General features: G+C 40.7%; 1 protein-coding gene across 1 annotated transcript; it reads right to left on the reverse strand.

Moving 5' to 3' along the window:
• Nucleotides 1–16,615: 16,615 nt before the first annotated feature.
• LOC146313167 (uncharacterized) lies at nt 16,616–20,835 on the reverse strand. Its single transcript, XM_084739936.1, has 2 exons — nt 20,488–20,835; nt 16,616–19,164 (listed from the first exon to the last, which is right to left on the reverse strand). Exon 2 carries the CDS (start codon nt 19,158–19,160, stop codon nt 17,367–17,369), a length of 1,794 nt encoding a protein of 597 aa, XP_084596062.1. The 5' UTR covers nt 19,161–19,164; nt 20,488–20,835; the 3' UTR covers nt 16,616–17,366.
• Between the last annotated feature and the right edge of the window lie 3,051 nt (nt 20,836–23,886).

A 23,886-nucleotide genomic window follows, 5' to 3' on the forward strand; every position in this document is an offset into this window, starting at 1 on the left:
TGTATTGATTTGTCCATAATGGGGACAGCATATGTCGCAACTGTCATGATGATGAATTTATTACCCCGTCTTTTGAAAACATTAATTAGAACATGCAGTTGTCGGGCATCTCAGTGACAATTGATGCCATTAGCCAAATGTAGAAAATAAAATAAAAAATTAGAAAAAGAAAAAGGAAAAAATGTCTTGCAAAATGGGCTCTTGAGGCCAAAAGGCTCTTAGCGAAAGTTAGTGATGGATCACTTGGCGGTTCACTCTGAAAGTGAGATGGAAAAGTCTCCACTGAAAAAAGGATGTATGGTCGAAGAGGTGATTTCAGGAAAAATGAATCGGCTCTCCCTTCGTCTGACCGATAAAGTAATCTGTGTTATCTGAAAACACGTGAGTTCGATGCTCAAGGAATTCAATGTTAAAGGCCATTATGAGACCAACCACAAATCCTAAAAATGTTCAGGGGTTTTGCTGTGCATCCCTCAATCACTACTAACTAACTAACTAGAACAATCTGTCTACTCGTGCTGTATTTATGTCCAGTAACTACAACAGACCGTCTACATATTCTGCACACCGTACAAGAATTCATGCCATTAAAATGTTTTACAAAGTTGATTTCACACAGAGCATTTCAAGTGGTGCAATATTCCTACAGAGTATAACAAAACCGGGCCTTATTTAACTAGTTATTTACTCGCAGTTGTAGTTTTTAAACTCATGCTCATGTTCTTATGAGTAATTTAAGTGTTGATACCATATGTTTCTAGACATGCAGTAAATTCATATAACTTACCAAAATAAAAAATGTTCTCATCTGGTCTCTTTATTTACAGCCTGTCTTCAATTTGAGGGCAACTCATTAGCATTTTATACAGAGAACATTTTAAAAGAGCTCCTTTAAATTATTTTGTTTATTTAAGTAAATGAATTACTTACTTCTACTGACATAAACTTCAAAGTGAAGAGAACCGCACTTGTACTTCTCCAGGCCGTATATTTGGTCCTCTTTCCGCCCGTAATCAGCAGTCTCGAGGAAATCACTTGCTCATCACTTTGGCTGAGCTTTATGATCCTTCTGATGACTGAAGCCCCTGACCTCAATTATGTCTTTAAATCAGCAGCGTGAGACAAAGAGACTACAAAGAGTTGGCTACTTCTAATAATTTGCATTTTCTTTCTTTTCTTCTCTGAGAAAAGATCAATAAGAAGTTGTAAAATGTTCAACTTGTAGCGTGAGCTTCATCTTCTTTTTGGGGGGGACCGTTTATTACCCCCCTCTGTGTAGTGATTTAGCATCACGCACCGACTCCCTGCACCCCTTTCAGTCATTACATTCCTGACCACAAAACTGAGGCTAAATCACGGTGTCACACTCTGCGGTGCTGAGGTTACAGTGACTGGTTGCAGTGTGCTCGCGCTGCCTTCAGGGTCAGAGGAGAATGAACCATATAACACCCTGTCAGCAGAGGAGGGTGGCTACGTCAACATGTGGTTACACACCTGTAATAACACGCTGTCCACCTTTTATATACACTGTCGCACACCTGTGAGCCGCAGTCTGCCCAAGTCAGCTTTTTATTTGCTTGCATAGCCTTGCTTTTTGAGCCTGCATGTATTTCACTCTGCAGCCAACAGACAGCGCATTCATTCCACAGAAAAATGTATTGCAGCACTGCAGTGGCGAGCATAAAGTTGGATTACTTTCCATGTTTTTACAGACAGTGTATTGTTATACTGTCAGGCTCGGGACAAGTCTAAATGCTGGAAAATGTTGTAATTACCATAAGAAATACAGACATGCTAGACTCAATTTTCTAAACTCCAGCTGGGTGCCAAATAATCTGAATAAAGATGAGAGTATCCACAGCACTCCCATAAAACTTCATTATGTCCTGCTGCATGGAGGGCTGTGAGACACTCTTTATTATTTCAAAAAGATAAACCTCTCTGGATGATTTATGTGTGTGTCCATCCTAATAACGCTGACTCACCCTGACTATTGTTGCCACAGGTAGAAAGAGCGGTGGATGACGTGGCGTGGACCTCACAGCTTGTCTATAAGAACATATAAGGTGATAGAGAAACGTACAGAGGCAACATTACCTTGATTTATCTGATTCTGGACAAGCAGCCCTGACCAGTGATTCCCCAGTGGTTTAGTAGCCTTGCAAGTGTAACTAGGCTCAGTAGGCCTGTCAAACTTTCTCAACATACCGAAATAGTGTACATGGAACTGTATAGCATTTATAGCATTTTCTTTTTTTTCCTCCAGCCCTTCCCTTTCCAAAACCAAAAATGCAAGTAGAGGTGGAAATGGATTAAATAGTGAGTTTATCCGCTTCCAGCTAAGGAACTTTAATATTTGGTTGATTTTGGAGGCCCCTGTGTATGAAAACGGTTGTGTTTCCATAGCAATAACCACAAAATGTTCCCACTGTAACTGTCTTCATCTGATTTCACGGAGAATCCAACCACCAGGTTGGCATTAAGCATTAAGAATAACTATACAGAAATAGCTGATCTTCTCGCTGTTGGTCTTGTTTACTTATGTAGGTCACAAAGAGTCATCAGTAATAAACTGAGCTTGTTTCATAACCAATTAAAAACTCCTTGGAGTGGCTTTAAGCTGCAACAGCTAGCATGTCCAGCAAAATAAATGTGCAGAGGTATGCTTGGTGTAGCTGTAAGGTAACTTGAACTCTTAGTCATATTAGTAGAACTATAATGTGATTAAATGGTGATGATTCATTAAGAGAAAGGGAAAAAGTACTTTTTGATAATTTGTATTATCATTTTTCAATGTATTGTTTTCCTCTTTATCAGCGCCTGCTTATTTTTAAGCAGCGTCATTATACACAAGCTCCCTCTAGTGGTAGACAGAGGAATGCAGGAAATACTTTTTAAAATGAAATGAATCATTTAAAAGTACATGCTACTGTCAGAATATTACAAAATTTAAAATGAGAAGCCATAAAATATTAGATCTCTGAAATGCAATTTAAAATAGGTTAAAATAAGTTTTGTCTTTAGCAATGAGCTAAACTATGATGGTAAGAGGAGGTAAAATGAAGACACTGGCTCCATGTGGGAACTATTGCAAAGAGAAGAGCAGATCAGGGAGAGAATATTTAAAGCAAGCTGTGTTGAAAATGAAGCGGACGACAGTGAATCGAGCACCAATGCTAGGAGCTGCTTAAGAGGCGCTGGCGAGGAGTCCGCAGCTCCTGCTAGCATCAAACGCCACAAAACAGTAAGGCGGTACTTGGAGAGCTGAGTATTTTCTGAAGTGATGAGCAGTGCAAAATGTTTCAGAAGCACTGATGTAGCAAGATCCTTGTTTTTTTTCCTAACCAACACATTTTGATTCAGTGAATCTCAAGTGGTGTAACTGCCCGTGTTATCTTTGTCATGCGCCGCGCTATAACACAAAGCCTGACAGGTGTAGCAACAGTAACTAAGGGGTACGGGGTAGTTAACTGTCAACTTATCGGCACCTCCGACATTTCATCTCTAAATGATCAGAGGCTCATGGGATTGATGGAAAACATTCTAGAAATGGAGACTATGAAGAAAAAGGGGAATTCCCAAACACGTGAAACAGATGCTTCTCATTCTCTCTATCTCCTGTCTGCCATCTCTTTCTAAAACTTCCCATGAACTCCACCGAGCCGGTACAACGAGAGCAAGCAAAATCATTTTGACAAGACGGATGAGGTTGTGTACCTCCTGGCACGACTCAGGAAACTATATGTCAACTTGAATGAACATTATGTCCTCAAAAAGAGACAAATAAAATGGGTTGGTAATCTGTTTAGGGTTTTTTTCCCCCCTCAACTCTTGGAGCAGAGGAAAGAATCTGGCTCATTCAATTGGCCTCAATAATGAGCTGGATGAAAATCAATACACCCTCTCTTATTCAGTGTGTGTGTTTGGGCTATAATTAGCTTATAAAACACATTCACTTCTGTAGTGGTTTATGTGGTTCAGAGCGCACAATCTGCGTCTCAGAAACAATAAAATAGCCGTATTAAAAAAACAGTTAAAAGCTGAAACAGATAAATATTTCTGCAGAATGTTCATTATTTTGCCAAGCAGTTTATCTCCCTCTTTTCTTTGCCCACCAAAAGGGCCGTGGTGGTTCTAAGTGGTTATAATTGTACATCTGGTAGCAGTTAGAGCTGCGTACTTGGCACCACTGAGGGTTCTGCCGCTCGAGGAGAACAGCAACACTTTTCAAGAGCAGTTCTCTCACTTCATCTCCTGGATACACTCTTAGACATAAAGGTGCTAACTAGAACCATACACAGTTCTTTGTCCTCGTTCCTGGTAGAAGCTTTTGCAGAGGTATCACTTGGAACTTTCTCACAGGGTTCTTCCTAGAGGCCTTGGTGAAAGGTTCCACCTAGAACCCCCTATCAGGCCTTTTCCTCCAAAATGGGACCAGTCCCATTACAGTTCAAGCACCTAATTTTAAACCAGTTTGGAGCATTTCTACCAAAAATAAACAGATTCAGAACCTGAAAGTTGGTTCCCAGCTGGAACCAAAGTGGGTGTGTCATATTCTACAAGCTGTTGTGCATTTTAAACATGATATCCAAACTGATTTGGTAAAAAAAAGAAAGACAAAGGGCCATACGGTGCTATCAAGAACTCGCATTAAGGGTTTTTACTAAGAGTCATTTTATATTCCAAGGGTTTCATCTAGAACCCACCCAGGGGTTCTAAGGAAACTTTTTCATATTCTCAGGGATTTATCTAGGACCCACACTCTGGGTTTTACAGAGAACCATTTTATATTGCAAGGTTTTCATGTAGAACTCACTGAGAAGCCTTTTATGTTCCAAGAGTGTCACTGAGAACATACCGTCTGGGTTTCCTCTAGAACCCACCCTGGGGGGTTATGCCGAGAACCCTTTTATATTTCAAGGATTTTAATTGAGATACCCACACTAGTTGTTCCACTGAGAACCCTTGTATTCCAAGGGTTTCATCGAGAACCCGCCCTGAGGGTTCTACAAAGAACCATATTGTGTCCAACAGATCAGGCATACATTTACTGAATCCCATTGTGGTTCTCCATCATTACCAGTGTTTAGATCAATAGAGAACATTTGAATATTAACACCCAGCTTTCAACAATCCTTGTAGAACAAAGTATTCTGAATGGAAGCCTTAGTAAAAAGAACCCTTGATGAGCCCTTTCTTCATAAAAGGGTCCCTCAGAAGCAAATGACTTGTGGGTAGAACATCAGGAAGATCAGGAAGAACCCTTTTGGAACCCTTATTTCTAAGAGAGATAGAAACAAAAGAACCCGACCTTTAGTCTTTATGGGCGGGAGGAGAGAGGAGAGATCGGCGGCTTTCTCACTTTGATTTCTTTTCTGAGTCCTCGGATGTTGTTGAGTGAGCACATGAGATGGAGCACGAGGATAAAAGGGACGCGGAGACGGCGGGGAGGCGGAGTGTGAGCACGAGATAGAGAGACTGGGGATGAAACCAGCCCCAGAGATGATTGATGATGACAAAAGCAAAAGCGGATTCAAGGCCTGCCTTCCACACGGATCTCTCCCACACCTGTAATGATGATGACGTGTCACACGGCCCCCGTTCTCCCACTTGGTTAAATAGATATTTCCAATGTGACAATCACTTTCTCTCCAGGTGAAAAAAAAAAGAATGTTATTTTCGATCTCCCAATGGTAGGGAAGCACTGAGAGTGTTTGAACAGCTGAGTCTAAGATCCCTCTGTCTTGAACAGGCTTAGTTTCATGTTCCCTCAGTCTTTTACCATTTTTTACAACCTTTTCTGATAACAACGCCTTGCTATTACCCACAAACAAAATGACTTTCAAAAGATGAAATAGATAGACCGCCTATGTAGTGCAAATAGCATCATCCCCAACAGAGCCATTACTATTTGGGTTATGTCATGCCGTTTCTCATCCCAGATGAGTCCCCCGGCTTTCAGCTAAAGCCAATGTTTGCTGGAATAAAATGAGTGTGTGTGTGTGTGTGTGTGTGTGTGTGTAATGCCAGCTCCCACCAAGTGCTCCGTCCTCGTGAGGCACAACACCACACGAACCAACATCATCACACGCCAGCTCATAGCAACAAACCAATTCCAGACAACAACACATTTTAACTTCATCTTCAAATCCAGATGTTGCTTGATGCAAGCGGTTGATTATGTAATATACCTACAGCAGACTCAGATCTGATCTGAAGTCAGCTTCACCATTGCATAATCACGAACATCTATAATCAATATCGATGCTCAAGTACCATAATTACAGTAACATTTTGTAGTTTAGCCAATACCTTTTGAATTTCCAGTAAACAGACGGGGTTTTGTGGTATTGGTACATGACTTGAGTATTTTACATTTTATGCTACTTTATATTTCTAATCCGCTGCATTTCAGAGGCAAGTATTTTATTGCAGCTGTGCACACACCCCTTGAATCTAATTGTATTTAGTTTGTGGATTGTGTGTGTAGATCATATTTCATAGACAATCTGGCGACTTGGGTGGTGTCAGACAAACATACAAAATTGGACAAATGTAGGACCATTATCACGCATAATAAAGTTTGATGGTCATGCAAATTACAGGAGTTTGCTGGGAGGAACAATAAAACGGGAGGGTGCTGGGAGATGAACTTGACATGCGGGACAAACACAGGAAAAAGTGTTAGCAGGTTTTCAGATACCTTCACCCAGTCGTTTCGGCTTATAATTAGGACCCCTTGTCAAGTTTTAGATGTCTTTTACCCCCTTTATGCCTTGCATCAAATTGCATTTTGGGCATTTGGATTGTAATTGGATAGCGCTTGATGACATGACAGTCCAGGTGTAAATGTACCCAAGATGCACTGAGGACAGATTGTGATCCGATTGGCCAAACATCCTCTGGAGGTGGCTAGAAAAACACTGTAACCACATAAACCACAGGTGAAAATGCACTTACGTTTTCAATCCACATCTAACACCTACATAGGTGGGTGTCTTTTAAGACCCTATTTGCAACTTTATTTAGAAAACGCAACTGGTGACAAATTTAGCGAGTTTTTCTGTTAACAGCACCGGGGTCTCCCTCTCCTCTTCCTTGCTACATTCAGTGTAGAAGTGTTGGGAAAACTGACAGTGGAGACACATATTAATCCCAGGTGTAAATGTAAACAGGTTAAATCATACCCGTACATACAGGTATGAGATGCATTTTAACAGAAGGTGTAAAGAGGGTGTATGAGTTGTCAGCAGGTCTGAGAGGTTCTAGGCCTGAAAAGGTAAAACATTTCATAATAAAAAGGAAAAAAAGATCAGGGAACATTTAAAGAAACAAATACAAGTTTGCTTTTTCTTCTTGCCTACCCCTCAAGCCCCCCCAGATTTATCTTGTGAACCTCTAGAGGCAGCCTGACCCACGATTTGGAACGACTGGACTACACTACCAAACTATATATACAGTAGATAAAATAAGCTACGTTTTGACTGCAACAGTAAGGCACTGCTTATACACTGATGCATGCACATTAATATATTCATTACCAGGCCAACTTTCTGCAGAAATTAGTAGCAGATGTGCATTCACTGAAGCAGAATTATGAATGCAATAATCGGGTATTTTTAAAAACTGCTTAAAGGTAGAATAAGTAGGATTTGACATTTTGGTGTTTGTAAATGCAGGTCTTTGCGAATGCAGATGCCACCGCACAAGTCTGGTGGGTCGTGGGTGATGACTGAGAGGGATTATTTTTGTATGAATCTATACATTGTTTTTGGGAAAATCCTGCATAATTTGCCTTTAAGTAAAGGATCTCAGTACTTCTTCTACTACTAACCCACCTGATGTTTGCTATTCAAGTTTATAGTAGCTCCAGAAGAAAAAAAAATGCTGTGATCAACTAATCGTGATTCAGCTGGGTTGGAATGTAATTATAAAAGCATTACGAGGTGCTGAGAGCAGCAAGAACAAGACATGTGAGGGAGAACAGCGCAGACTCTCCTTGCCACCAGGTTACTTTACATATCTGCAACCCAAGCAGCTCAACCCTCCCACCACCGCTTCGGCTCCTCGCTGTGGTAATGGCCAGGAGCAGTCACAGTCTCCTTGGCACAGCCCATCTGTTGTTTGTGTTTTTCAGACGGGGGTTGGAGGGGAGTGGGTTGATGGGTGGGCTGGTGTTGGCCTGGGTGAGGAATGAGAAAATGATGGGAGGCTCGAACCGCAAATTATCGCCGGCCTGTTATTACAGTTGGTCGAATGTTAGCAACGGTTACACGGCCAAACAGTCTGACACAATGGTCATCTCTAAATAAAGCCTCAGCCTTTCTGACGCAGTTGGTCGGCCACTTTGGGCTCGATGAGAGGGATGATGTGTAGGAGGCAATTTGCAGCTTGGCTGTACCCACCGCAGAGTGAGGTGTGCAGACAGGAATCTCCAGCAAATTGAAAATTGTATCAAGGTCAGAAATGTTTGCATTTCAGAATCAGAAACATTCGATTAGATACTTTTACTAGGCAGGAGGGTGACTCACCGCACACCAAAGTCCATGTTTTTTGTGGATTTCCTCACATGTCAAAAGTATTGCATGCTCGTTTAATAGTCCTGCCATCACTCTTGACCATGTGAACTGGAGTCACTCCTGAAGACGCTGAAAAATGCCTCTGGACGCAGTCGGATAGACCTGCAACCAATCAGAGCAACAAACTGTGTAACGTGACTTCTCACGTCTGGACAGGCACCCATCCTTTGTTAATCATCGTATAGAAGTTAAAATGGAGCTTGGCAGGTTTCTGGTTCCCTGGCAACTAATTTCTATCTTTAATCCAAAAGTTATATTTAAAAGAATACTTCAAAATGTTGCTTATTTTCTTTTTATTTTCAAGAGTGAGATGAGATGATAGGGAGGTAATTGCCTCCTGGCAATAGTCTCAACAAAAATATAAACACTTTTGTTTTTGCTCACATTTTTTACAAATTAAAGGAAAAGATCTAAGATGTTCTCTGTGCACGTAGTTAAAATATGTTTTAGTGAGCACTTTTTCTAAGATAATCAATCTACCTGACAGGTGTGGCGCATCAAGATGCTGATTAAACAGTGTGATTATTGCACCGGTGTGCCTTGGGCTGCCAATTTAAAATGTGCAGTTTTATCTTAAGATCTTTGGAATATAAGGCCCTGCATCATGCTGTAACTTAAGGTAATGATGGTGGATGAATGGCACAAAAATGGGCCTCATCGAAGAAGAGTGTTTACCCTCTCAAGCTGGTTAAAACGACAAACCGCAGACAGGTCAACGACCCCGGTGAGGACTACCAGCACTCAGATGAGCTTCTTTGAGACATTTCTGATAGTTTGTGCAGTTTGTTTTTTCAAACCAACTGTTATATCAGCTGTCCAGGTGGTCACAGATGATCTTGTAGGTGAAGAAAGTGGATGTGAAGGTCCTGAGCTGGCATGTTTACACGTGGTCTGTGGTCATGAGGCTGGTTAGATGCACAGCCAAATTCTAGGAAATGACACTGAAGACAGCATGTGGTGGTCTTTTTTTCCAGAAACAAGCAAAACAATTATTGTTCACAATTCAGGCAGCTTTTCTAAAAAAGAAATTGCAATTAAATTGCGGGAGCAGGTGAAAAACTGTAGAAAAAGTTATCATTTTTGTTTTCTTTTTGTATAATTCATTAAAAATCAAAGGAAACTTATTTCAGGAAGAATAAAACTGTATTTTGTTCTGAGTGTTTGATGTAACATCAACAAAGGACGCAAAATCTTTTTGATGTGGTGGCTGGACAAAATTGCAAGTTCAAGCAGAATTTGCATGATTTGCAACATTGCAACTTCCCAGTGGGACTCTTAATATTTCACATAGCAGTTGAGCTACATACATACTTCCAAAAATCCACTTATTTCAGCAGAGCTATCAATAGAAGTCCCTACACGCTTTTGTTAAAACTGCCAGCACATCTGACAGTGTCCAGGCAACAACATATGCTATATGGAGGGTGAGCAGCAAAAGACTTGTTGATGAAATCTCATACTGCACCTTTCCTCTCAGGGTTTTATATTCAGGGCCTTCAGCCACTGATACGAGTGTAAAAATATAACTTTCTCCTCTCGGTGATCCCCAGACAAGCTGGCTTTTGTTTGCAATGTAAGCAGCCTGCCGGTTCCTCGCGCGCTCTCCCTGTTTCAGACACACCGTGACTGCTAAAGCCAACCATTGTTTCAGGCCAAGATAATAGTATCAGTCCTTGACGGGGGAGTTACAGTCGGATTGGCACCAGCTGTTAAAGCAGCCGTACTCTGTGGACCTGATAAGATTACAAAATTACACTCGATCTCATGTGACATTAATTATTGGACCGTAGTATGTAGCTATCCTAGCGCTGTGCTTTACAGCCCAGAACTACAAACAAATTGCATGATGTGCTGCTCTGCAGTTAAACATGTCCAGAGTTAAGAGAGACGTCTAAATCTACTGTCATAGTGTCCAGAGGATTGGCGGCTAATGTGCCGTAGAGACTTTAACAGGGAATTCAGACAGCTTCATCTGTATCCCAATCACAATTCCCCGAGGAAAGGAGAATGTTTTCCATTGTTGGCTATTGTTGCCAGACCACCATGTGAGATTCTTGTGTGTGTGTGTGTGTGTGTGTGTGTGTGTGTGTGTGTGTGTGTGTGTGTGTGTGTGTGTGTGTGTGTGTGTGTAGACCAGTGCTGTTAAGAGCTTGTTGGACTGTGCCCATGCTGAAATGTAACACTTGTAATTTACAGGGAGTAGATACCATTAACTGTAAAATATAGTGCAATACTATGAAATACTCACTTTCTAAAACTTGTTACGTGTTGATTTGACTTTTCACTAACTTTTAAAGAATATTGCCAATAATATTATAGATTTTATTGATACTGAAGTAATTTTTAAATCCTGACATAACTTGCCACAGGGTTATATTGTTGTTCAAAAACAAACAAACAAACAAATAAAAAACATGTAGTGATCCAAAACATTGCACCGGATGACATTCGCCGACATCTTTGTCACCTCCTGGTGGCTGGCTGCGGTACAGGTCATAAATCTTGTCCTCTCCATGTTAGCAGAGGGTACATGGGCCAAATTAAAAAATGAAAATATGTATGAAATTATTTTTTTTTTGTCATTTTAAGTAGTTCTTATCATGCTGATTCATGTTTAAGTGTTAGTTTTTCTCATCAGTTTGGTTTTAATTAGTTATTTGATGCTATAAAAAAAAGGGGTTTCACGTCGTGATTGACAGCTGAGCTCTGGTTGCGACTGAGTCGGCTGGCTGTATGGGCGGGACCTCAAAAGCACAGCTCCAAACTTGGTCACAACTTTGCAAACTCTGGATACAAATGGTCTCACTAGTATAAGATGGCAGCGCTCATATCTGGGATATTTTGGCTTCATTTTTGTTCAACAGGTGGAAGTGGAGACATGTCATCAATCTTTATTCACAGTCAATGGTGACATTACAATGAACGCAGGGACTAGTTTATGTCCCACCTACACGTCCTGCTACAGTCAATGCTCACTAGCAGAGGTGGGACCAAGCCACTGGTTTGCAATTAAGTAAGACAAGTAAGTCTTTGTCTTTGCAAGTCTTTGCACTCAAGTCCCAAGTTAAAACCGACAAGTTCCAAGTCCTAAACTTCGTGTTTCAAGTCCTAAACAAGTTGGAAGTTATTTTGTTTCCATCTGTAATTTCTGACCTGCACATTTTGCGATTTGTTTTGTTGTTGAACAGTTATAGTTTTTGTATGCAAACAAAATTGCAAGTCCCTTTTCATGCATCAGTCATGAAAGTTGTGACTCAAGTCTGATTCAAGTCCAAGTCATGTGACTCGAGTCCACACCTCTGCTCGATAGCTCGCTTGTATTAATCCATGGCAGAAAATAGTGGCCAACGCCACTATTTCATGCCTCACTGTTTCAGGAAATTACTTAGCCTGTTCTTTTTTTAAATGAAGCTGTACATTTGGGACCTGTTTTAAAGATGTCTGCCTTCTCTCCAATATAATGGGACTAAATGGCCCTCAGCTTTGTATTTTCCTGATGCTTTGAGCACCACACGCCGAATGCCATTTAGTCCCATTGTGTTGGAGAGAAGGCAGGCAGCTCCACATCTCTGCTCCAAAGCTCTGCAACTCGCACACAAAAAACAAATCTAGATGGCTAAACAGCTCTACAGGCCAGGGGGGAACATATGTGTTTTTGATTCTGCGGTGAACTGTCCCTTTGAAGATGCGTGCCTTTTTAAATTAATGGATGTGGGGCTGAGCGCCACAGGTAGAGAAATCAGAAAGTACTCAAAGACAGACCAACACACTGTTGATTTTGCTCTTTTCATGGAATTTGTTTGCCTCGAGAAAAATGTAATTTCCAAAGCACTGTATCAGCTGTGTTGTTTTGAACTGCAGCTGATGACACACAAGACTTTGACACTGATAATGTAGGCCTTGACAAATGACGAAACAAAGATGAAACCACGACCTGAGAAATCACCATAACAGCAATTTCATGCATTCTGCCGGGTATGACTAACACACACAAAGAGCAACTTTAAAACCAACCAACGCACTGCCATCTGTCATAAACTGCGCACATCATAAGAACGGCCCTCTTCATCTGAAAAATGATATATACCATCACTCTAATTATGCACCCACACATCTGTTGTCACTGCCTACAAAATCCCCAAGTAGAAGTGGGTTCAGCGGAGTGAAGCCACCGTGAGAGAGCGCGAGGGAAGATGTAGGTTGTGATAGATTTACTGAGTGATGCAGAGGAGAACAGGGCCTCTGAGATTTACGGCAGGTCCGCTGCCTTCCAGGCGAAGACACCTCCAGAGCCGTCCTGGCTCGTTCCTATTAAGATTAATAATGCTAGTATTTACAAGTCCCAGACCTCCCCTCAGAACCCCGTCGCACCGGTGCCAAACCACCGGCAGAACACAGCAGAGAGGCTGACATAGAAGAGGAAAGAGCGGTGAATGAGTGTGTGTGAGAAAAGGGAGTGAGAAAACGCGCTCTGTGCCTCACTGATTCCCCACAGAAGTTCTCTGGGATGCTTTAAACTTTCTTACAAGTTAAGACCAGATTTTATGTTTCATTAAATCTAAAAAGAAAGAGCTAAATTTGGAGTTTTCCCCCTTTTTTCCTATTTCAACTCATTTAACAACCCATTTGGTTTGTATTATATTCCCACGACTGATAAATGGGAATGATTTGTTCCTTAAAGTCTCTGTGAACCAAAATCCACTTTAGTCTTATAACCATTGAATTTACGGTCTCATGTACATAATAGTAAGCATACAGTAAGTATTAGAAATAAAATTAAATCCAAATTTGAATTATTGTCATCTAAGTTTTTGGAGACTTTACTAATTCATGTTCGAATTGGGTGCGGTTGTGCTCAAGATTTATTACGAAAATTCTGCATTTATTTCCACAAACCAATCATTAAAAGTCCATGTCAGTTTCTATGTGGGTGCAACAAAACTTCTCTTCTCCCGCTGCTGCAGCTGCTCTCTGAGCCAACTCAACAACAGGGAGCTGAAGCTGTAATGTTACTCCTTTTAACACAAACAGTGATTTAACCTGGCTGAAATCAATATCGGTTGAAGTGCGCTGTATATTTAGAACATTTTTCCTGCTTTGCTTTCCTGTTAGACAGACTTTACCGATGGCGAACTGAAACTGCTGTCTTTGCTCTCTTCACAGCCACAAAACTCCACTGAAATTCTCTGTTGCAGGACGCTGGAGTTTCTGATCCACCGCTGCCTCAATCTGCAGTTTTGGAACAATTTGAAAAAAAAAAATGTGCTTAAACACAAAAGACACACCAAAGTCAAACAATAACACAAACTAACTGACAAACACAAACACAAACTCCTACAACTCCGGTGCCCTGTGACACAAAAAGACAGTTTCTGTCTATAGAGTCTGGTGATTGTATATAGAGCAGAGACAGCAGCTTCAGTTCCTCACTGGAAAACACTGACTACGCAGTAAAGCAGCAAAGTAAAGCATTTTTTAGGTGCTGCTTTGTTTTGGTGCTTAAATACTGTAGATTTTGCTGCAGCCTGCGTCTAAAGCGGTACTTAGCATCTGTGTTGGAACTTCTGAGGCAGCTGTTAATCTAACGTGACACACTCTAGAAAAATGATCCAAACAGCAAAATTAGCTGGTTTTGAACCCGACTTGCTGACAGTTATGAACGTTTAATTTCATTCAGATCTTTGTGGATCCTTAATGAGAAACTAAACTTTTGCACATATGCAGTTTTGCTATTTCAAGAAAAGTTTTCAGTGCCTTTAAAGGTCTAGTGTGTAACATTTACAGGGATTTATTGGCAGAATATGGCAGAAATGGAATATAATATTTACAAGTATGTTTTTATTAGTGTTTAATCATCTCAAAATAAGAATCATTATGTTTTTCACTACCTTGGACCCTGTTCAGACCTGGTATTAACATGCATCTATGATCTGAGCACAAGGAGACAGCTCTTAGTATGAGAGTTCACACCTGACAGTTGAATGCCCATCGCTGTCTGTTTGGCCATTTATACGTTCAGCGACACACTTCTCCTCTCATCAGCCTACATGAGCCCCACGTTTTAGCTGCTCTGTCGGCCGTCCAGCAGGAGAGAAGCTCTGTGGTGCGCTGGCATTTTATAAATGCACAATGAGCGTGACACACACTTTCACTTTCTCTGACTGTGTGGAGATCTGATGTTGTCACATTACAGATGACTAAGAGAGCTATTAATGACAGAGTCCTCACACCACAGAGCCTCTCTCCTGCCTGCTCTTCACACCAACACAATGTTTTTTTTTTACAACTGAAGAAACAACTTAACATACTGAATTTAATGCTGAATTCACAGGAACAGACAAAAAGAAATGTTTTGTTACCTGCTCCATATCCAAATTAACACTTTTGCAAAGTGTGACGTTGTGGCTGACACGTTTTCTCCACAAAGAAATGTGTAACACTGTACAAGAAAAGCCAAATAATTAAGAATTTGCCGCCACCAGCGTTTCACAAAGTTTCTCCTCACTCTACAAATCTAAAATAGCATAATTTTGGGGTTTTTTTTTAATGGAATTTGGGGTTACTAGTGTGTTCAAAACATCCACTGCAGCTACATACTTTAATTTGCGTTACAAATTATGTACTTAACAGAACATCAGTTAATTTGGCAGTCTTCGTATAAAAAGCTGAAAGAAGTTGTCACATGCAGCTCAGACCACCTCCGAAAGTGATCTGAGCAATGAGATCTCCAAGCACATTTGGACCTGTACTTCCAGCTGTCCACGTTTGATCGAATGACCCAGGATGCATGTTAATAATCGGGAGCCGGTTTCACATAGACATTTTAGTCTAGTCTGTAGTGTTAAACTAGTCTTAATTTTGCTCACAGATCAGTCTATTGCAAGTTTCACAATAACAAAGACTGACTCACTGTAAGCCAAAACAGTTAGACACCGCACCCTGAGGCTGACTCAGGCTTAAGACCCATGTTTCCGTGGTAACAATCAATGCCAGCGACTGATCAGCAGCAGAGGAAGAAATGGCTCATAATTTGTGGTTTGCTAACTTTGATATGGAGAGAGCAGTGTGAAGGAAAAGAGGTTTTAAAGATCAGAGTAACCCACGGGAAATAAACAGCAGAGAGGATATCGTCAGTTGTATTAATTCGCCTTTCTTTGTCTTGTACCATATTTTTATATCTTTATTGAACATCTTTGATGCTCATCTCAACAGTAGAATTAACAGTTTAACGATAAGATGCAGTTTTACTGGAGGTTATGTGTGTGACTATTACTTCTCCTATCCAAGCCTAAGCTAACTTGCTGTCGTTTATAACCTTTAACAGACGGATGTGAGTGCAAGAAAGTGAAGAAGCAAAAGTGTCAAACTATTCCTTTAATTGCGTAGGAACATACTTTTGGGAAGACAGTTTCTATTTTCTTGTTATACACAAACAACAGACATAAGAGTTATCTTCAATAAATACAATGGTTTTTATTTACATCATGTAAACACTTTAACAGAGATGATTAGACCTCTTGTTAGTTTGTTAATATTTCATATTGTGAGTATAAAGTTAATACATAGACTACTATTTGAAACCATATTTTAAAAAACTACAACATGAGTATGCATTGTATTTGATTAAAATGTGTGAAGGCCTCCGATTCAGCCACTCCTCGTGCGTTTCATTTCTTCCCACAGGCCTTGGAGTGAGGAGAGGAATGTGAGCACAGTGCAATCATAGCTGAGAAAACCCAAAATAAACTCCAGACATTTCATGGGAAATTTACATGTAATCTAATAAACTGTCTGTATTCTCTCGACTTATGAGGCTATTTCTTTTCATTTCCTTAGCAATTAATGTGGTCTGCTCTACACAACCTCAGACATCTCATTTAAAGGGATAGTTTGGATTATTTAATGTGGGGTTGTTAGGAGGTTCAGAGTATTACTGGCGCTCGGCACTCCGAGGTTTGGAGAAGCAGAGAGGAGCACCAGCATGGAAGCTACGCGATGTACTGCTGTGGCCAGTAACAAAGATACAAGGTTGATTTCTTTATCATTTACAAGACTGTAAAATGAGATTTTGCTGTAGGTCTCTCTTTGATTGATTGATTAGAATTGATTGTAAAGATAAATATGAATACAGAACAAACTAATTAGGTGGATGAATTTAGCAGTCTCACAGCTTGTGGGACGGAGCTTTTCATTTCTGGTGATACAGCAGCGGATACTTCTGCGTCTCCTGCCTGATGGCAGAAGAGTGAACAGGCTGGGGCTGGGGTGGGTACTGCCTGTACTCTAGGCTCTGTGCAGGAACCTTCTCTTCCTGATACCACTGATGTTTGGTAGACGGGTGCCAATTATGTTCTAGGCTGTTTTAATGACCTGCTGTAGAGTCCTAGGGTGCTAGGCTGTGCACATCCCATGCCAGAGACACAAACAATACAAACAGATCGAGCCAGCGGTGCACCAGCAACTCCAGTGTTTCACAAGATAAAATGAGCAATGTCACCAGTGGAGTTTGGTTGGTTTGAAGAGAGCAATGTTTGACTTATATAATGGTGGTTCCCATATTCTTAATGTAGCATACACTTAAACTGGTAGTGATCTATTTTTTTCCTTCAGTGGATCTTCTTCAGAAGGGTTAAAATACCTTTTGTTGCTGACCCTGTCCACAGCAGGTCATTGATTATGCTGGTACTCCTCTCTGCTTGTCCAAACTGGGTTCAATAATGCAGTGACTATCCATAAATATCTCATACAAGCCCAAATGAAGCAATCCGAACCATCCCTTTAAACATATTATTGAGTCTCAGATTGAAATAAAACTTTCTTCTCTTCCTCACTCTCCACCGGAGCACACTCACTGTCACTTGGCTCTAAAAGGTTGAGATTTGCCTGCACCGCGACCAGTTTTTGCACCCTATCAGCTGAGAGAGAACCGTGCACCTTTGTACTGCAAAGGCGTGACCGTGCGCTCTCGCAAGCGCCTGTCGTTGGTGGGATCTGGAGAATAGCTGACGCCACAGCGGACAGTGGCTCAGAGGAACACAGCCCCTTCCACCAGGTGGATGCGGACACGTGCTGGCAGGAGCTCCATATCCCGGCCCCCTTCCACAGCCCTTGCTTGGCTGAGTATCTGGCGAAGCTGCCGAGCACTTTACCCTCGTCGAGGTTTAGATGGTGTGACAGGTTGGATATCACGAAGTAAGCGTTGTTTACTTGCTCCCCGGAGAGCGTCTGCTGTCCAACGTGCTTCGGATCCAGCATGTACGCCGCTGCATGGATGGGCTTCACACAGAACTCCTGACACCTGTCTAATGACGCCATGACAGCTTTCTGCTCAGCACTGTGCAGCACAGACGCGGACAGTGATGTTCCCATGTGGTATCTCAACTGACTGAACATGTCAACAACACCAGACAGTGGAGTATCTTCTCTTTTCATGTAACTAATATAATTCCCAATCAGGTAGAGCAGGTTTCTGCTGCTGCTTAACCCTTTCCAAAATGCTGTGTCCTGCACTGTGGCCCTGAAGGACGCCTCAACGTCCAGTGTGGGTGAGATGGCCATGTCCTGTAGGGAGTTCTGACCGTCCAGGAGGCTGTTGAACATGTTAATCACAGCCGTCCAGTCAGAGCTAACAGGCAGCACCAGCGTTGTCCCATTAGCTGTGTGGTTTCTTATCTTTGTCGTCTGCCAGCATCTGAAGGTCTCTGTTAACACTTTTCGCTCTCTAACACACCTCACCACCTGCTCAGCTCTCCGGCACAGCGCCTTCAGAGACGGCTGTGCAGCCACGTCATCAAAGAGCTGCTGGACGCCACACGCTGTGCAGCCGATGGCTGATATGTGCGGGAAAGCTTCCTCTACTTGAGCCCAAGCTGCCATAATTTCTGGGGCGTCATCAGTGACAACAGCAAACACCTTTTGTGGTCCCACTTCATTTATGATATCCTTCAGTTCCTCAGCGATAAATGTGCTTGCGTGTGTCTGCTCCTTTGCCTTTGTGCATTTGTAGAACAACGGCACCGGAGTTGCAACATAATAAATAATAGTTCCAGTTTCTTTTACGTTCGACCAGCCACTACACAAGATGGTGACACAGTCTGCTTTCCCGATGGCCTCGTGAACCTGGCTTTGTACTCTGTCATACTCGCAGTCCAAGAGATGAGAGGACAAAGCCTCTCTGGTGGGCGGACAGTAAGCGGGCCGCAGCACGCTGAAAAATCGTTTCCAGTAAATATTGTCTGTGAGGGTGAGGGGCGAGGAAGTTGCATACACAGCTCTCGCCAGGCACTCATCAGCGTACGCCTGGCTGCGCTGATCCACTGAATCAATGAGGAACTGTCCCCCAGGAGTGGCAGATGGTAAGAAGGAAAAGGAGGGAACAGGGATGGAGGCAGATGAGCTCCCATCTGGGCCCGGGGACTGCTGGGACACCACAGAGTACTCTTTGCATTTGTCCAAATGCATCTGCATCTTGGTGGCATTCTTTGTGTACGTCTTTGAACAGTAGTTGCACATGAAGGTTTCCCTTCCATCTTGGATAACCGGGGTGAAATGCTTCCAAACACCGGACTGTAAGCGTGGCATTGTCCTGTATAAATAAAAAATATATATATATATATTACCCGTGTATCAAATTTGTAAACTTACACCTCATCTGCCTAAAAATGTCAGAATAATTTTACCCACACTGATGCTAATATGGTCTTAAAAATTTGCTTATATTCTATTAAGGATGCAACTAACAATTATTTTCGTTGTCAGATCATTTTTTTAGTCATTTAGTCTGTAAAAGGTCTGAAAATAGTGGACAAGTAACTATAACTAATTTTAAAAGCTCAAGGTGATGTTATCATATTGTTGCTCCAGACCATTACTTAAAAATAAAGTCAGACTGATATATTGGTTGACCGATGTTATTGGGCCTATTTTGGCCAATCACAGCTATATTGGTTTTATACATATCAGCATATTTGCAACAACATAATAATGAATATAATATAATGGACATTTTTTATCTTTATAGGCAGCATTTTGTGCATACTTTAACATTTTTCTTGATATTTCCCTCTTGTCTTGATCAAAAACTAAAAAAAACATATGTATATTTGAAAAATTTCATTTTTTGCAAATGTATTTTGTGCTTACTAGACTTTGTCATGTGTTGCATGCATCCCTGCTCTCTTTTTTGTCTTTGGTTGAACATGTTTTCCCCTTTACCTTTAAGTTCACTGAAACTGCCTGAAGATGTTGGTTCCCAACCTTTTGTGACCCCTTATCACAGGTGTCTTTACTCTACAGGTGGATGTCACTTCAAAGAGTGACATTTCAAAGGTTGTACGATAATTATAGGAAATTCATATTATTATTATTTATAATTCCGATAATTAAAGTATAGCTGATGAATATTGGCTATAAAAATATCTGATTTGAGAGATCATACCAAAGTCTTTAAGAAAAAGTCTCTAGAAAAAGTAAATGATCATTTGAAGAATCAGAACTGTTTTTTGTTTTTGTTGAAATAATGATATACATTTCTTTTCAAAATACAAAAATGGAAAATTATTGGTTTTCTTATCTGTATTGGACACGACAAGCAGGTAATTGGCAGCTATAGTATTGCCTGAAAGGAAATCCACATTGTGCATCCCTAGATTTTTCTCTAATTTTATTTTATTTGAATGTTTTTCAAAGATATTTGTAATTAAATGAATATTAATGGACATGTAATTTATATTCAGTAACTGATTAAATGTCAAAGTAGTCCGACTCAATTCTGAAAATTAACGTAATTCACTGGAAACCTGCTAGATCGTAATTAAGGTATGCATTTTTTGTTATTACAGAAAATTAGAGACAACACAGTAAAAACAAAAAAACAAAAAAGCCACTAGCCGTTCACTTATTCACCCACCTCTATGTATGAGCACTCCTCCACTTTAACAACGGGCTCAAAGCACATTTAAAGTCTCCTTTGCCTCAGTCTTGGTGCTGATTTTAATTCAGCTGAAGTTACTGTAACATTAGCTGTTGTGGCTAACTAGTTAGCATGATGCCACAAACGTTACCAAAGTAGCTCAAAATGTAGGAGCAAACTATAAACTGTCCCGGTAATAAACTTTGTCTGGATCACGGACTATCTGCACGATGAAAGTATCTACTGTTAGGGCCCGGTTTACGCAGTAATTTGGGTAAACGTGTCATAATTTGGCAAGAAAACTGCGTTTGAAGCAGCCGATGTTGTGAGTGAGGCTACTTCCTGAAAACGGAACGTTCGAGTACGGGAGCTCACATGAATCATTACAGGTGGATTCGACTCAGGGTTGCCAGTTCCGCGGTTGTCCCGAGGAATTGAGCTACTTTTTCAAGCGTTGCTGTGGGTAAATTTCTTTGTCCGCAGACCTATTTTGTATACAGATTACACGAATAACATCTGTGAATAAAGATCCATATTTTGAATGAAATGCCAAATTCTATCCAACTGCCTTCAGGTCAGATCACTGTAGTTATATGATTAAAATAGGGTGAAGTAACATGATAAGGTGTTTGAGTTGGAATAAGGTATTGCATTAAATACAGTAAATGCATATGAAGTAACAATAGTGCATTTATGTTGTCCAGACAGACAGAGAGGAAGAGAAGAGGGAGAAACAGAAGCTGAAAAGACAAAGCAACAGGTTAGTTTGTGTTCACTGCTATATTTTATTTATGATAATGTACTTTATGTAGTTACACCAGGCTGTTCTAAGACCTAAGTGAAAGAGTTTTTTTGGGGGGGAAAAAAACTTGTTTTTATTGTTTTTAATGCTGATAACATTTATGGCGTTATTTTATAGATATTAGAATACATTTTGCAATGGTAGCAATATTGTTGGAGTTTTAAAAACAGTATATATGGCATTGTATGGACTTATTTTGAGTTCAGGCGTTGGGCTATTTTTGTACAGGTTTTATTCGCTGCTGGGCTGGTTTTTAAGCTGGTTTAGTGGCTATTTGGCTGGTTTTGTTCCACGGACCTGGCAACCCCGATTCGACGGTGGAAGTGGTAAAATACAGGTGAGTCGATGGGAGATGAGTGTGTGAACAATTACTGTTAAATGACACGTTAGTCGACGGCTGGATCAAAGCAGCGGGAGGTGAAAGGTAAAGACTGTTCAATATAAAATGAAAAGTACACAGTAATGATGAAAGAAGATCTGCAGGGGAGAAAATTGCTCTGAACTGTAGCTTTTGTGAAGTGTAGGATATATTCACTGTTTAACTCTTGACTCCTTCTTAATCTCACAGCGGGGTTAAGTGTTAGAATTAACCTTACCAATCAAAATCCTCCTCGATTTCTTGCTTTCTGATTTACATGGCCCATGGCTTAATGCGATGATCCTAATCATAGTCATATAAGGCCATTTTCTTCCCTTGAAGTGACTTTAGTGTCAGCCTTTTTATACAAAGAAAGCTTTCAGAAAAACATACTGAATGGCTGGCTGCAACACTTTTTCATAAATACTGGTATTGAACTGCTGTAAGGAGAACCTTGTCACATCCTGACATGTCAGAAGGAAAAGCCCAGGTGTGAATGATTGCATTAATTACATCTGGGTCCCACTTAGGGTTTTCAGTTCCAGGTTGCGTGACAGCTGCTGTGGCATTGTTCATGTTCTGAGTACCACTGATGCTTTTCCTGCCTTAAAATATCAGTGAAAAGGTTGTGTTTAAAAAAAAAAAGAAAAAAAAAAAAGATAGCTACAGGTTTGGTTTTATTTTTGTAGCTCTGGCCATTGTTTCTATCAGTTATGTTAATTGTTTACTTTGGCTGTGCTTGCAACTTGGAATCTGGTGATATTGCCAACAACAAAGTCTGACTGGGCAAGAAATATGAGCAGTCAGACGATCAGACAAGCCACCACTGCGGACTTCTCCTCCTAGATGACAAAGTAGTTTTGGCCAGTCTGCTTTTTCTGTCAGAGCACCCCAGGACTGAAACAACCTACTGTAACATACATGAAACTCTGCCAACTATGACTCCTTCTCCACAACATTAATAGTGCATTCATGTGATGTTGGAATAATGGGAAAAATTATTTTCTGACTGGGAAAACTGAGACACGAGTTGCTGGGTTCTTATCGTATTTGTAATTTTATTTAATTTGTTTATTTAATAGGGACAGTGCAGAGCTCCTAAGCAGTACTAGAAATAGCTATAAGCCAGTCTTCAACTGGAGCCTCTGGGCAGAAAACACAGTATATTTTAAAAACACCTTACACCGTTATATAAAAAGTACAAGACAGAACGTCCTCACAATATAACAGCTTGAGCAATAACAATAACAAGACAACACCGCAAGACAATAAAACCCACAACAATAAAACTGCAACATTAAGATGTGACAAGTTTTCATAAAATTAGAAAGTTAGCGCTCGAGTTTATGTGTGATGGGTACATGATTGGCTTGATTTTGATCATTTGACATTATGTAGAAATATAGTAAATGTTTAGTTGATAACTTTTTATGAATTCACGTGCTGCATGACATAGTTGGTCACATGTAATTTGTAATATAGTTTTAAGTTATAACCGTTGGTTGCTGTCCATTTGGAGTGACCAAAGTTAATTAGAAATTATATTTATTAGCATTAACCCTGATAATAAGTCCCCTACTCTGCACTAGTACCACCTACTATTAGAAGCGTCCATGTTGTTTCCACTTAACAAGTGAAAAGCACATGAACACACCAGAGTTGGAATAATGACTTCCCATCTCAGAAACAGGGACCGTCTCAGGAGCACATAAATGCACCATAAGAGCCTGGTTTATTAGAAGTCAAACCTGCTTGTCTGTCATCTTTATGTCAAGTGTAAGAGCTGCTGCTGCTTATCATTAGCATTGTGTTGTCATACTGTTTGTTGAATTGTTGATGGTTGTGTTGCTATTGTTGATTCTGTGCGTTGGCTGTCTGCTCTCTTATGTCTAGTACAGGCATTGTTTGTATCTGCATATTTTCCTTTTTCGATGCTTTTTATTCTTGCTTGTATTTCTCAGTGCTTGTTTCTTTATGTCTGTGCTTTTAGCTATTGCCTGCCCGGGGACTACAGGTGAAAATTAGCCTTTCTGGTTAGTTTTTGCATATTTTCAGAAATGTTAAACTAAACTAAACTAAACACTTAAGCCAAATTGCTTAATTTGGGTGTAAAACCGAAAGTGTGCACATCTGAAATTTTGGTAATAATCCTTCACTGCACACAAAAAAAAAACTGTGACTACAGCCGGGACAGCTCGCTAGCTGGCTACCAGTATACAGTATACGCCAACCTTGA

The sequence above is a fragment of the Lutjanus erythropterus genome, chromosome 16 (genome assembly GCF_056507025.1).
Source record: "Lutjanus erythropterus isolate fLutEry1 chromosome 16, fLutEry1.hap2, whole genome shotgun sequence".
NCBI classification, from domain to species: domain Eukaryota; kingdom Metazoa; phylum Chordata; class Actinopteri; order Lutjaniformes; family Lutjanidae; genus Lutjanus; species Lutjanus erythropterus.